Genomic DNA, 14,830 nt, shown 5'->3' with positions numbered 1-14,830 from the left:
AGCAACTAAAGCTGATCAATACTCCATCACCATGTGGGTCATTACAGGAAATGTCAGGGGTCACCAGTGTGTCCTGTTCAGGTCTATGAGAAGGTCATTCATTAGTGGAATTATCTACATGATCAATTATCAGTAAAACATACAACAGAGAATATGTCCATTATTTATAAATATCTCAATATGTAAAGGTCAAACATTTTATATGTATTGTCATTGGAGGAAGAGGAAACATTCATCTTAGTTCAGGGCAGCAAACTCAGACATCTAGCCTGGTGATGTCATCTGAGAAGTTCCTGCCCCCTCTAATGAGGTCACAAATGTGCCCTTTGAACACAACCCATAGTCCAATCCTAAACAGCAGATACGTGTAACTTATTTTTGTTACTGTGGATTATGAAGTTGCTACAAAAAATCAGAGTGCTTAGTCGTTCTGTCCCGGTTAACAGCTAACTGTACTTGTCAGTACAGTATGAGTGAAAGACACCTTTGAAAGAAATGGTCAGGATTTGTAGAAGCCTGTCTTACTTCAATCAGAGACAGTAACGTCAAGGAACTGATTATTTATAGCAAATGGCTACACAGTTACAGTTGTGTGTGTGTGTGTGTGTGTGTTCAAAGCCTGTGTACACTGATGTGTGTATGTTATCCAGCACACTGAGGTTGCCCCTGAGCTCCAGCGTGTCTGCGTATAGAATTAGTTCAAGTTTAATAAGCAGAACCAAACTGCTTCTGGGCACCTCAAGACCCCAAGGGTATCAGCGCCCAGGGGGAGCTTTTATTTCAGCTCGGCAGCACCCCGCAAAATATTAATGCATTTCACATATTCACAAGGTCTCCTCTGAGACCAAGCCAATTTTCTTTGTGCACGCGTTTCCTCGACATCTATATTTATTAGAAGAATATTGGACATGAGAGCTTTCTAGGAGATTATTGAAGGTGAATCAAGAGGAAATGAAAATGTGAGACATGTAGAGATGTAAATTTGGTCTGTATATCTTTATGCACTATGCTTTATGCCCTGTGGTTGTGTGATAATCTGTCCAAGAATGTGTCACTTTGCCTTTCAATCAGTCTGAGAGCCGTTCCAGCCCCTAATGTTAAATTTTAAAGATGTTCAAATACTAAAATAACACCCACAACATAAATTATGTTGCAAAGTGGAAGGAGATATATCAGGCGCCCTTGGTTTCATTTTCCCCATAGAAAATTTTATGTGACTCACAGTTGGAGCACTTGGATTGGCATTAAAACTGAGTTTAATCATCAGTGCAATAGAGGAACAGCCAGTTCTGGTTCTTAATGTCTAATGTAAATACCTGTGTACATAAAAACTCCCATGGTACAATTCAGGAAAAAAACATCCAATCACTGAGCTTGAAATTTGTGACAGGCACTGCTAATGGTGGACAGAAACTAAAGGTTATGCTATTGAGAAAACAGGCAATACAGTTTGCAGCTTAAATCAATTTACTTGTGGATTCTAGGTCAATTTTCGGTTAATTCAGCAACTTTGTCCTCAAATGTTCTGCTCAGCATGCTTTGTTCTCAAATCATTCTATGACAAAGCGTTTAATTCGCTAATGCTCTGATTCACATCTCTGACTGGCTTCTTCTTCATAGCAGCGGCAGCACAAGCTCATGTGTATTGTAGTATTTTGACCCGACTGCCATGCTGAAATGACATAATAACATGATTTCCCAGAAATTAAGATGAAAGAATTAGTTCTGGTGGTCATGACGTAAAGCTATATGATCATTACATTATCTGGCAGACTATCATATTTCTTTGTTAAGCAAAAATGAGGAAAACTATTTAAAACGGGAAAAGGAGGACATTTCCAGACCAAGCAGCCTCTCCCACTTTGCTACCCTGAGTCAGGATGGGACTGTTGGAGCCATGAATCTACAAATAAAGCATAATTTGTTTTATTTATACTTGTTCATACTTCTTTATTTTTTAGTCTTAAACTCATGCTTGTAAACTTAGTTTGGAATTTTTTAATTCAGCCTGCTAGTATAATTTTCAAGTTTCTACATTTACTTTGTAACTTGAAACTTCCATTTTGCCATGATAGACATGAAGGTCTTTCAAACTTAACTTTGCAGAGTTTGCAAGTTTGAACATTTAGTTCTGTGTTTGCATGTTTAACTTTACATGCTCTGAGGCAACTATTTCAACTCAACCCAATGTGTATCCCCAACACATTTGATAGCTTAAGTATCCTTAACTTTCTGTTTGCTGCAGGCGAGAGTGAACCCGAAGAGACAGAGAGGCCTTGATGTATAAACTCGCAAAACAGAATTTACAAGCACTGACCCAAATGTTAATGCTTGTAAACATAAGGGCTTTTTTACATTTAATATTTGATACCGGACTTACAATTATGTATAATTCAATGCTTATAACATTTTGTAATTCTGTTAGAGTTTCTTATAGAGTTGAGGCTCTAATAAGTAAAGATAGAAGATCAGTGCTGGGAAGTTCAAGTGTTTGAGTTGTCTCAGTACACTCCAGTACAGACGTCTAAATGTACCAAGTATTTAGCGTACTGTCAAGTTTTCTAGTATTGGGTGTTGCTCAACTCTCGGACCACTATAATGCAGGACACTCTAACCAGTGGTAGCAAATACATTTATGCTTCATTGTCCTCCCACAATATTAGGCTGTATGCTAAATACAGCTGATAATTTTTTTACATCAGTTCTTTTTTTACTTAACTTACAGTGATAATTGTGGTGATGCTACATGTGTATGATTCTTACAGTAAATAAAGAAAAATACAGACTTGTATTTGTACCATGACAAAATAAGAAATTATATGGAGAAAATAAAAACATTTCAATCAAAATGCAAAACAATTATTAACAGCCACTAAAGTAGTCTAACTATTTGATTGATTTGATAATAAATCATTGGGACAGTGTGCAGTTTTAAACATTAAAGCATCGGAGCCCCCCACAATCAAAACATACAACAGCACAACAACAAACAATACAAAGCAAAAAAAACAACAACAAAAACACACGGAACACACCATACAAAATACAAAGTTACACACAACAGCACATCACATACACCCACAATGTCAATTGGAAATTAATAATGTAAACTAGACTCTGTATCAACTAAATTGCAGCAGAGAGTATCTCAAAAAGTCTGCAAGCAGTGAAGTATCCACAGGCTAACAAGCAGTGTGGCCCTGTTCATACCTGGCATTAAATGCATCTTGGGTGATCCAATCACAAGTGGACAGCTCTAAGTACAGGTGTGAATGCACCCAAGACACATTGAGGACGCACTGAGATCCGATCACTCAGACCAAATTTGGAGGTGGTCTGGGCCACATATGGCCACATCCTTTTAGCAGTGTGTATGCAAATGTGTCCTGAGCCACACCACCTACTCAACTGATGTCCTATGCATGATAAGTTTTAAAAGAAGAAGAAGTATTAAAGTATAAAAGAAGAAGAAGAAGTCTCAACAACAGACAAAATGGATTCTCGTGGATGGAGTACACACAAAACATGCTGTCTGATTTCCATTTGGGCCAAAGAGTTTTGATTCTTCCTGCACGCAAAAGTCTTTACAGACTTCTTTTTTTAATTTCTGGCAGACTAGGCACAGGAGGTGCCAGTTAAAAACAACAACACATTTGGTCTTTGCAAACAGAAATGGGAAATGATGTAGGTGTTTATTTCCATATAGGATGAGGAAGTGAGATCCAATCACAAAAGGTCACTCAAGACGCATGTGGAGACGCATGTTAATGCCAGGTGTGAACAGGGCCTGAGTCCTCTCTCTCCAGGCTAACAGGCTAACAAACTGTCTGACATTGGAACAAATGAACGAATCTGGTGAGCCTCGGGTGGTGTTCGGTATTCTTCAGTATACGGGCAGTAGATCAGCATAGGATGTGTCGAGGGCAGCAAGTCTGTATGAGAGCTGGTATCAGTATCAGCAGCCGAGTTGAGTCTGGTACACAGGTTTTAAGTATTGAACTGTCTCAGCACAGCAGTCAACTTGAGTTGAGTTGAGTTTGCGGGTTTTCAGTACTGAGCGGCCTCAGCACAGCAGCAAGGTGAACGCATTCAGCTACAGCAATACTCGAGGGACAAAACGTGTCAGTCAGTTACCACTTGCACTGCTCAAAGCAAGCTAAATGTTGTCACACAGTACTCAAGTAAGTTTTTAAAACAATTTAAGGTTGTAATGCTTTCATTTTTATCGCTGGCACCTAGGCTGGTGACATATAAAGCAGTATATACAGAAAGTATTCAGGAGAAAGCGAGGGCTCTTGTATATGAGTATATGGCTACGTCCCAGAGGCAGTACATACCAGTACAGACCCAATACATATTGAACCCACAAATGAGTCATCACTTTGGGTTTGTTCGTTCATTTTATACCAGCACTAATCTCAATTCCTCACACCGTCTGTATAAAAGCTCCAATTTTTGCAAACTCCCCATTCTGCTGCACCTTTTCTGTTCCTCTCTATTCTGTATGTGCCTCTCTTCCTCTATGAATGCTTTATCCCTTTACAAGCCTTTCCAAATCTTGTGATATCCCCTCTTTTGATCTCCCTCTATATATATACCTATCTCTTGTTACCTCTAGTCCTCCCTTTCAGTCTTTTAGTCTACCTCGAATTTGCTTGTTTTTTTCTTCTGTCGACATTTTTATTTTTATTTGTAATGAATGAGTGAATTCTAGAGTGGATTAGAATGCGTTCTAGATTAGTTTGTGAGGAAATAAACAAAAAGCCAGAAAAACATGATCAGTACAGTCTCCAATTGGTTGGGGTCATCTACAAAGAGGGAATTTAGTAAAATGTCACTTTGGGTAGAGGACAGTTGTAGCCAAATATAGCAGTAGAATGTGAATTATGTGCCACATTGTGATCTGTAAAGTCAAAAATATAGGTCTTTGTTTGGGGTTGCATCTGAAAGTAGAAGAACTGTGCACACAGGCACTTTATTATTCTCTCTCTCTCTATCTCTCTCTCTCTTTCTCTGTCACACACTCTCACACACACATTAACATATACTGAGAAAGACAGCTAGGTGAATCTGTCCCATCTGAATATTTTTTACTGGGTCAATGTGTTCAGATGAGGCCTCCAAACACACTCATCAGACACAGGCTATCCAAACACAGACGGCCTGAGGGACCCATTCTCCCTCTCTCTTTCTCTCAAACACACCATCTCATAAACACACACCCAAACACAGAAACAAACAGGAATGCTATTTTAGGCAGAGCACTAAATGACCACCTCTTACATCAGGGTGTTTTAGTGCCCCTGATGAGACTAAATCCATCCAGACTGAGCCGCTGTCCAACACACATGCAGACACATATGATGCAGAGGAATGATCATGGTTTTGTTTCTCAGTCTCTTTCTGCCAAGGTAAATTAAGTACGATGATTTGAGGAAATAATGTCAACAAACCTCTGAAACAACTGATTGAATAATCCTCTCAAATTCAACCAAAGCTAATATGAGGCTTCAGCAGTCTAAGTTAGACAAATCAAGTGCATATTTTCTAAGGTCTTTTATTATGAGATTCCATCTTTGTGTTACTATCCCTCCATTGCACCTTAGAAAAGAAACATAATTATTGTTTAATGAAGAAGATGGCACTGACTGGATCTTTTTCTTGTTTTAACAACATATAGAATTTTATTACCAGCTCATGTTGAAAAACTCAAGTTTTTTTTTAATGAGATACTTTCATTTTGTAAAACAAAAAGATAGTTTTATAACAAGATAAAGTGATGTTGTTATTACATGAATCATTTCTTGTAAAAACAGAATCATCTGGTATCTACTACTAATAATATAATATAATAATAATAGAATAATATTTACATAACACAAAAAGTATCTTGTTATAACATGCAAAGTGTCATTAAAATGAGAAACTGAGCAAATAGTTTTTGTCATGGTGGCAGCAATGAACTGCTGTAGTTGGGGCTAAAAATGTTTGGTTGATTGACAGGTGTCTCATCCTATTACTATTATTTGGTGGCTCCTTACTCCAACTTTCTAAACATACCTTCAGAAATCTAAGGGCCGCATCAAAGATGCTACGTCCATGTTTTGGTACAACTGAATTGTCTTTGTCACTTGGTAGATAGACCCTGTAGACAGGTTTAACATGGGGTCTCTAGCTTGGGCCTCTGAGGTTCACATTAATGTAACATGAATCCTGATGAATGTGGTGAGAAAAAAAGATTAGCAAGGTTAGTGGCTTGAAGAAAAGACACACCATTTAATTAATTTAATTTCAGTTTGGCATGACATTAATTTACATGCTGACAGCAAGTTACTATTGAGACAAATCCACTCCTCAATTAGTGGTAGTGTATCTTATTTCATATGATAAACATGCCTGCTAAACCTCAAAAACTGGTGCCATACTTGTGAAAAGCCAAATCTATTATTTGGTCTGGAACATAAAAGGGCTCTGATCCCAGAATGCTCTGGGACAGTGGAACCAGTTATGAATCTGGACGGATAAGAGCGTTGCACAAAGAAACTGCTGACAGCCTGCCACTCCCTGAGGCCCCAAAGATTTGACACCATGACAAATGCTACACATCTACAGCCATTCTGATGCAAATATTGTGTGTTAGTTTACGTGTAAGTGTGTGGAGAAACAGAAATAAGTAGTACTACACATACACAATCTAATGGTGACATTGAAAGACTGATATGACTGAGGCCAAGCTCCTACAAGTACATTTTTGTACTAATAAACATGCTGGAATAGTTAAGGGAGTTATGCAGTTCATTTGCAAATACCCATGATACACTTTTGTTTCAAAAACAGTTAGAAAAAAAGCAAGACATCATGCATGAGACAGAGAGAGAGAGAGAAACAGAGTGGGTGCATGAGAAAACAATACTAACCTGAAACTGAAAGCTATGACTATCATTTAATTGGTCTTTCTGACTAAATTAGAAATATCAACAGAAACACTCAGGTACATCACATACTAAAGACAGACACTGCTGAAGTTTGCAATGAGTCTTACAAATATCAAGCATGCAGCACAAATTGGACTTCCACGGTAGCAGTGTGGACGACCTCACATGAATGTATGAAACCATCTAACCTGACGCACCAGATGGTTTGTTACACAGAACCATATGAGAAGTCGTCCTTGTTAACTTTTTGGAAAGGGCAGGCACTTTCAAAAAATACTTGGCAGGTGAATGGATGAACCATCTGTCTATCACCGTCTATAGAGACAGAGTGCAACTTGTCATGCTCTGGAAACCACACCCACCGGAGGGGAAAACAACCGGCGCAGTAATATGCAACGAAGGGCCGAAACGCTAATAAAATGCCTGTAGCTAATTAAAAACATTAGATTTCAGCATGTCAAAGGATTATTTTAACACCATATGTCTACCAGAGAGGAAAAGATAGTTAATAGCATAAGCTGAAACCTGTCACATTGTATATGCTAAGATGTAATACATGAATGCCACTTTTGAATGACACTTTTCACAGCTGATATGGTGAGTACAGTTTGTAAACATAGGCGGAGAAATTACACACATAGACATGCAATGATTTCCAATTCAGGCTCCTTTTATAGGTAGCATTTTAGCTGAATACAGGTTAGCTACTAGTGATTTAAATGTCTATTACAAAGACTGCACATCTTTCAATGAAACAACTGTTCTATTTTTACATTTACACTTTTGTCTTCTTCAGTTTTTTGGTTCAGAAGCTTATAAAAACTCTCTCTTTAGCCTGTTGGTAGTGCATCCCACCACACAGCAGCTTTCAGACATTTTTCTGTTGTTTGCTTGCAGACAGAAATGACAAGGAGGCACCTTCACTCAATACAAAGTCAGTGGAGAGTAATGAATTGTTTTCCCCTCCGGGGTGGGTGGAACATAACTGCACTCTGTCTCTATCACAGTCTTACCTTGCGAGGCAGCTGGATTCATGATGCTGATTGGTCCGAACAACCAGTGGTTGAGACACAAGAGCATAACTTGAAGCCTGACAAGATGGATTCTCACGTGATGTTGTGATCTTGAGAGTCCAGCTGCCTTGCAAGGTAATGTGCCATCAAGACCCTGCCAAATGTGTACTCTGACAATTTCACTTCTCAAACCTGTAAATGGATGCCAGCCATAACAGAGGCCATCTATCTCTCCTTTAGATTATGACCAGGACCTTGACAACTGTCATTTAACTGTCTGTAAGGAAAGCCCCCAAGGTGAAGAAATAATGAGACCCTGACACTATAATGTCTGGTGCGCTGCAACAAAGTGTGTGTCTATGTCTGTGTGCATTGTCTTGTATTCATGCTTGTGAGGAACACAGGTCCTTCAACAGACAGGAGACTAAAGAGGATACTTGTATTGGCTCCTCTGTTGTTGTGTTTGGATTTGTACTGTATTCATGTGTGTTAAACCCACACACTGTTCTGCCTCTAAAACTCACCAAGTGTGCATTGATCTACTTTGGCAATGGTGTAGCACCTCATTATTTCACTATCAATCATTTGGTAGGAGAATAAGTGAGTCAGGGGAGGTCAGCAGTGAAGCATCCCAGCTGTTCAGCAGCTTTAAACCTATACCCAGGTGGCTAGCCTATTACCTAACCTGTTTAAAAACAAAGACAGAGATACAGGTTGATAACAGGAGGCACAAAACAAGGGAGACAGAAGAAAAGTAAAAAGAAGACAGAAAGGAAAAGAAAGAGAATTTGAGTCAGATGAAGATGACAATGGAGGGCAGCTATGTGAGAACACCCAGAGAATCCAAGGGTCCTTAAAAATCTTGAATAATTCTATAAAGAAATACATATACTATCTTTTATCATGTTACACAGGTTTGTAATTGCACTTACTTTTGATGCAACAAAGTTTTACATCTTGTGAGATTTCCTTGAAGAAGGGTTGTGAAGGCAAAACAAGTGCTGTGACCTATTGTATGTTCATTAAATGATGAAAATGAGACTAGCTGTAGTGTCTGGTTTTTTTTTGTTGTTTTTTTTTCAGGATTAAGGACAGGATTCATATATCAGATACACTGTGTACTGTGTCTTTAAATATTTAATTATTCTGTACCCTTTAATTATTTATTTATTTATTTTTCATTTGCTATGTTAATGCTGTGTTGCTATATCTTCCATCCAATTTCACTTGACAAGACAAAAGTTGTAAGGATTCAAATTAGGGCATCCTAAACCTGCAGAAACTAAAATAGACAAAAAGACAAGAGAAGGGCAGCATGTCAATTGCAAAGCAGTAATGTATAAAATCCATAATGATGAGGGTAACAGGGGGTGTCAAGGAGACAGGAGGGAGAGTGAAACAGAGACAGATGAGAGACAGGAAAGAAGACCACAGGGATGAATTAACACTGAAAAAGATCAATTTTACATGAGGGACTTCAAAAGCAATGCTACCCTTTACACTTCCTATACCTTACTAGTGATGTTCATCATTTCTTTGTGCAAGTCTGAGTCTCTGTGTATGGGTTTCCATGTGGATGTACATGTGCTCATTACCATTTCGTGTGTGTGTGTGAACACTGATGCTTAAAGCGACCGACGAGCCATTGCCTCAACCATTAACACATCATCTCCAGCAACATGTGACGGGCTACAGTGGCAAGCAGGGATCAGAGCGTATGGTGTTGTGTGTTAATGGAGTTTTGGACGGATGGATTCATATAGGAGAGATTTATAATCTATGGTCGACGGCTCAAAGCAAGCCCTAAAACCACTGGATGTTTAATCCTAATCCAGGGGCTAAGACCTCTGCAACACTGAGTGCGTAGCTACATCCATACTTCTCCACCATGTTGAAGACAACCTCCTGCAAAATTCTGTATATATTTCTACAACTAAAACTGCTCAAAGAAAGCTCCTATATGTTTGAAATGATATTACATCTGGTAGACTCTGTTATGAAAAGAGGAACATTTTTAAAGAGTCTGCACGAAAAAAATAACAAAGGTTTCAAAACTTTTATATGTTAGTTTACGGCAACTATATAGTTCCATTGTTTTTTACTTTCGAGGTTACATGAAGGCAGCACAGACTTCATTTTAGTGTTGTCAGTGAATGAACAGCAGCACTTAAACCACCTTAACACATGATTGAAATTCTGAACGAGGCATAAAAAGTCTAATTTACATGAACTCCATGATTAAAGAGCATGGAGTCCACGAACGTGTTAAGTCTTGCTGACCATGGAAAAAATAAGAGACAGACGGCCTGAGAAAGAGTCTGCAAGAGATGAAGACATAGAGTGAAAGAGATAGTGAAAGACACGAGGGGAGAGATGAGGCACTGAATTGAAATGAAGCAGATGTTAGTACAGCATCTGCGCTAGGCAACTTCACTCGTACCAGTGTCTGATCCTGAGTGAGCGTCAGGGGGAAAAGAAATCATGTGAGGAGTATCATATTGTATTTTTGGTGGGTATGCCTGAACAAGAGGCTGTTCAAATCTACAATTGCAGATGTTAAGGATTTAGTAGTCTATCTCCCTCAATCATCTGTCTACACATTATGTCTTGCTGTGTGGAGCACAACTTGTCACAAAATCATGTTTCCATTTCAAGGAAGCTAAATTGTCCTGTCTCTCCTCATTGGGCTTTTGTCTTGTGTTTCCCCTTAAGCTGCTTATCAATAGCAGAATGAATATTCACATAGGACTACAAGCGGCTAGCTGGTTCTTTAATCCCCATGCCCCAATCCTCATGAGCATGCCTACTCTCCTTCAAACAGTCAAACGTGACACAACATGACACTGAATAATGAGGAGATCCATAAACATTCATCTATTCTTCCACATGTAGAAAAAGCAAACTGTAGGGGGTATCTATCTATCTATCTATATATCTATTTATCTATCTATCTATCTATTTATATATCTATTTATTGCTATTGTTTCATTTGTTGTCATTTTCACATATGTATCTATAAATTTCAGCCTCAAGATTAAAAAATTGCAGCAAATTCTTTTAAATGGTTAATTTTCAAATACCGACACATTCTCACCTTGCTGGCAGATTTTTATCAGTTCTTTGGGGAAAAAAATAAATTTTTTGTCAGTTTTCTCAGTCCTAACTCACATGGTTTGTTGAGATTTATATACAGTACTGTGTGTCTTTTGCAGTAGCCTCACAACTTTGACAGTAGACAAGACAGCAATGTTGTCCCACCATGTGACTGCACTGTCCATGAAAGACATAAGAGGCCTCCTGTCATGGTTTAGCATGTAATCCATCCTCTTTATCTCTCCCTTCAGTCTTTGTTTCAGTCATTAAAGCCATTTCTCCTCCCCCCTCTGTCCCCACAAGAGGACCAATGACTGGATCAGTATGGAGAGGTGAGGAAAGTGGAAGGTGGACGGTTTGCCCTCAGTGGACATACTTACATACTGTAGGCACACACACACACACACACAGAATTTAAGGGCATATCTTAAGCAAAGCCGCTGTGTCATAAACTGTTAAGTAAACAACGCAGATGTTACAGATGATGATGCTGATGATGCTGACGATGATGATGATGATGATGGGATGGGGCTTAGGAGAGAATTAGAGTTATGCATGCACATCTCATTGCACACGAATGAGCAAACATTAAAGTGCACACTCTTATCATACACTCACACACACATAAATACACGCACACCTGCAGCGTTTAAAAATACCTCCTGAGAAATTCTCAAATGATAAAAAAGTGTTGTTGACCAAACTGTTGGAAAGTGCAGAAAACATTCAGGGTGCAGAGAGAAGTGGGAAAAACTAATTCACAGTGTCAGTTATTATTCAATAGAATATTTGGGACAACTTAAAATGATTCAGACCTTAGGCTGTTATTATGTGGGCTTCATTCTCACAATTAAATATTAAAATGTGAGCATCCCACCGTGAAAACCATGAAAGTCTATTTTGTTAATTATGATATGAGAAAAACAAAGCTGCATGAATTTGCCACCAAAACAATTTAGGTTTAAATCTTTAAAATTAAATCCTTTCATTTGTAATAGTTTTTAATCCTAGAGAAATGCTTTCTAAAAACCACATCATGGGTTATTAGTGCGAATTAGTACGAATATGAATGCTACCACACAACAGATGAAGGCCAGTTCACTCCTGAATATCCAAATTACATCTAAACCCGTACGCGGACATTAGTTATCTTCCATTAAGAAAGTGCCTAAAAACAAAACAAAGGAGAAAACTTAAGTATACGCGGACCTCCAGAGCGACTTTGTCCAAAACATACCTCTGAAAAGGATGGCTGTCCACATGTAAAATCCAAACGAACATGGTCCCCAAAACTTGTGGCACCGCATCCTGGCACCGCTCAGACTCCGCCGGCGCCACCGGCAGCGGGCTCTCAGTGTCGACTAGACCGGGGTTCTGCTCCGGCTTGGCGGTGGTATGAACATGAGGCTGGAAGGAGACAGAGTGTGTGAGATACTAAAAAAGACTGACAGACCTGAATGAGTGTGGAGTTCAGATCGGCGCGTTCACGCTGCTTCAGAATCACATTCCCACACACACACACAAACAGACAGCGCTGCACGGGAGCGCGCGTCCGAGCTAGAGTTGGCCAGAACAAGATGAATATTTCACAGTTCATCCCCAAGCCATCATAATGACGACAATAAAGTTTATGTAGGCTAATATTCTATGGTCGATGTTGTCGATGTTTTCACGGTGTTTATGTTTAGTTTACTATGGTTCACTAAAATTTATAGATAGGCTACATAGGCTATTTAAAAGTGTAACAACTTAGTTTAGTGTCTAATTGAGCTCGACTCACTTCAAACGTCAGTTGTTTTGACTCTCCTGTTCTCACCTGTGTCCTAGCGATGTTCACCTATATTTAAGTTGGGGGCACGCAGCAGGTCTACCGTGTGACGTAAACAGAGAGGGTGTGTCGTAATGCTGCGCCATCTGTCTGGAGCCAAACTGACTTTGTTTAGCTGTTGACAAACTACACTGAACCTTTTACTGGCAATGAATTTATCATTGAAAATAAAGGTTTATTATTAGCATTATACAAATATTTTGGCATGTAGGTCTTGTGCCCCAGTCAATTATGTCATAACAAGGGTTAAGTCTTTAAAGTCCTCCTCCACTCAAAATTGTGTTGTTTGTTTCATTGCTACACTTTGGTGTTTGACCTCCTTTCTAGGTAAACTTTTGAAATGAACAACATTCGCATAGAATCTGGATTTTTAACAGTGTAGTTTAACTTTTTTTCTGGAAAAAAACACACAAATTATTAGTCAAAGCAGAGTAGATTTATGTGTCTTAAACATGTCTGGAGGATGATCCATGGAAAACAGCATGTTACAACACTTACAAAACAGCTTGTAAGTTTCAAGCCAAACAGAGCAGTGCAGCAGTTTTCTACCTTATGTGACTTGTTGTTGACTTACCTCTCAACAATACCTTGAGCATTTTAAAATCACTGTAAGCTTATTTCTTAAGGCTGCTCTAATCAATATTTTTTAAAACAACAAAGTTAGAGACTAGCTGGTGAACAAAATGGATCATCATGTGGAGAAAGAGATGACTCCAAATGCATGCTAATGTTTTTTTGTGTCTGCTGAAAGTGTAAATAATCAACTGCTGGCCAACACCTTTGCCATATCAACTTTATGAATTGATAATATGTCAATGTTATGTTTACAGCTTGTTGTAACCTAACCCTAACACATGTAAACACATTTCCTCAAGTGACCAAAAATCAATGAATATTGAATATTGAATCATTTGTTTGTCTCAGTGCTGAACAGGACTAGGCCTGAAACACAGACTCATACAGTTGGCACAGATCACCACACAACCCTCCTTCTCCCACAGCTGTAGACTATCTTTTATGGATGTGATGTGTGTCACACTGCAATTTCCCACTTCCCGGTGATACAAAGAGGTTCATCAACTGCATTTTTGTCATATTTGTCTCCTTTTTGTGCCAGACTGGCTCATAATCAAATGACCTATTTATCCCAGTCCATAAATAATTTCAGTCGGAAATGGGATCCGACAGGCGATGAGGGGGAACACTGCACATTTCTCCAAATGTTCTCACTGCATGGCTCCCTTTCTCTCTCTCTCTCTCTCCTCCTCTCAATGGAACAGGGGCGTATCATCTAAGAAGCAGTCTTGTGCCAGTAGTATTAGACCATTCCTGCTATTTTTCATACCCCACATGTCTCCGTCTCGTGGAGACCCATCAGAGGAAATTCATGCTGTTAGATGTGATTTTGTACAGAATTCAATATCTGTCTGTACTGTAGGTGGGCCAACAGCCACAGTGGGCACAGCAAAACCTCTGATCACCACCTTCATCCTTGTACTTGCTCTCACAGGGCAGACCTTCAGTCAGAGAAAAGTGGCATAAAACCAATCCTCATTTAGAGATCTCATTCTGGTTACTATATTGAGCAAACTGTGAACTAAAAGCTGAAAGTTTTGTGAGTGTAATATCTACAAATCACTACTGAGCTGTCCGTTGTGCTGAAAGCAGCATTAATACAAGGATGTCAACAGGTATGAAAGAAATCATCCTAGGAAAATGACAAACGTAATTTATTTTGTCCAACTTGACAAATTCACATGACATACCCAACACATGATATGCAAAAGTTTTAAACTGATGTGGAAATCAAACATCTGTACAAGGCAATCGTCTCCTAACTGTTGTCAGACTGACATCAGACTTATAAACTTTGACCCATCTGATTTAGGAGCTTGTAGATAGAAGTGTCAGATTTGTTTTGGCATGGAACAAAATGACATGTCTAATAAGAATACAGAGAA

The 14,830-nt window shown here is 38.9% G+C and overlaps 1 protein-coding gene across 2 annotated transcripts in view; it reads right to left on the bottom strand.

Annotated features, from left to right (window-relative positions):
* The window catches only part of LOC122990667 (neuronal acetylcholine receptor subunit alpha-7-like), a 38,837-nt gene extending 25,930 nt beyond the window's left edge, over positions 1–12,907 (bottom strand). The window contains exons 1-2 of one of the 2 annotated variants that reach the window (XM_044364107.1): positions 12,858–12,907; positions 12,279–12,448 (exon numbers count right to left, since the gene is read on the bottom strand). In XM_044364107.1, the coding sequence (XP_044220042.1) occupies positions 12,279–12,348 (70 nt within the window). In that variant the 5' untranslated portion in view covers positions 12,349–12,448; positions 12,858–12,907. Of the gene's footprint in view, positions 1–12,278; positions 12,449–12,821 lie in introns of both variants that reach the window. The other variant, XM_044364106.1, reaches the window with a different exon arrangement.
* Between the last annotated feature and the right edge of the window lie 1,923 nt (positions 12,908–14,830).

The sequence above is a fragment of the Thunnus albacares genome, chromosome 10, assembly GCF_914725855.1.
Source record: "Thunnus albacares chromosome 10, fThuAlb1.1, whole genome shotgun sequence".
Lineage (NCBI taxonomy): Eukaryota > Metazoa > Chordata > Actinopteri > Scombriformes > Scombridae > Thunnus > Thunnus albacares.
The sequence above is the reverse complement of the archived record's forward strand: the minus strand, read 5'-3'. Positions and strand labels throughout refer to the sequence as shown.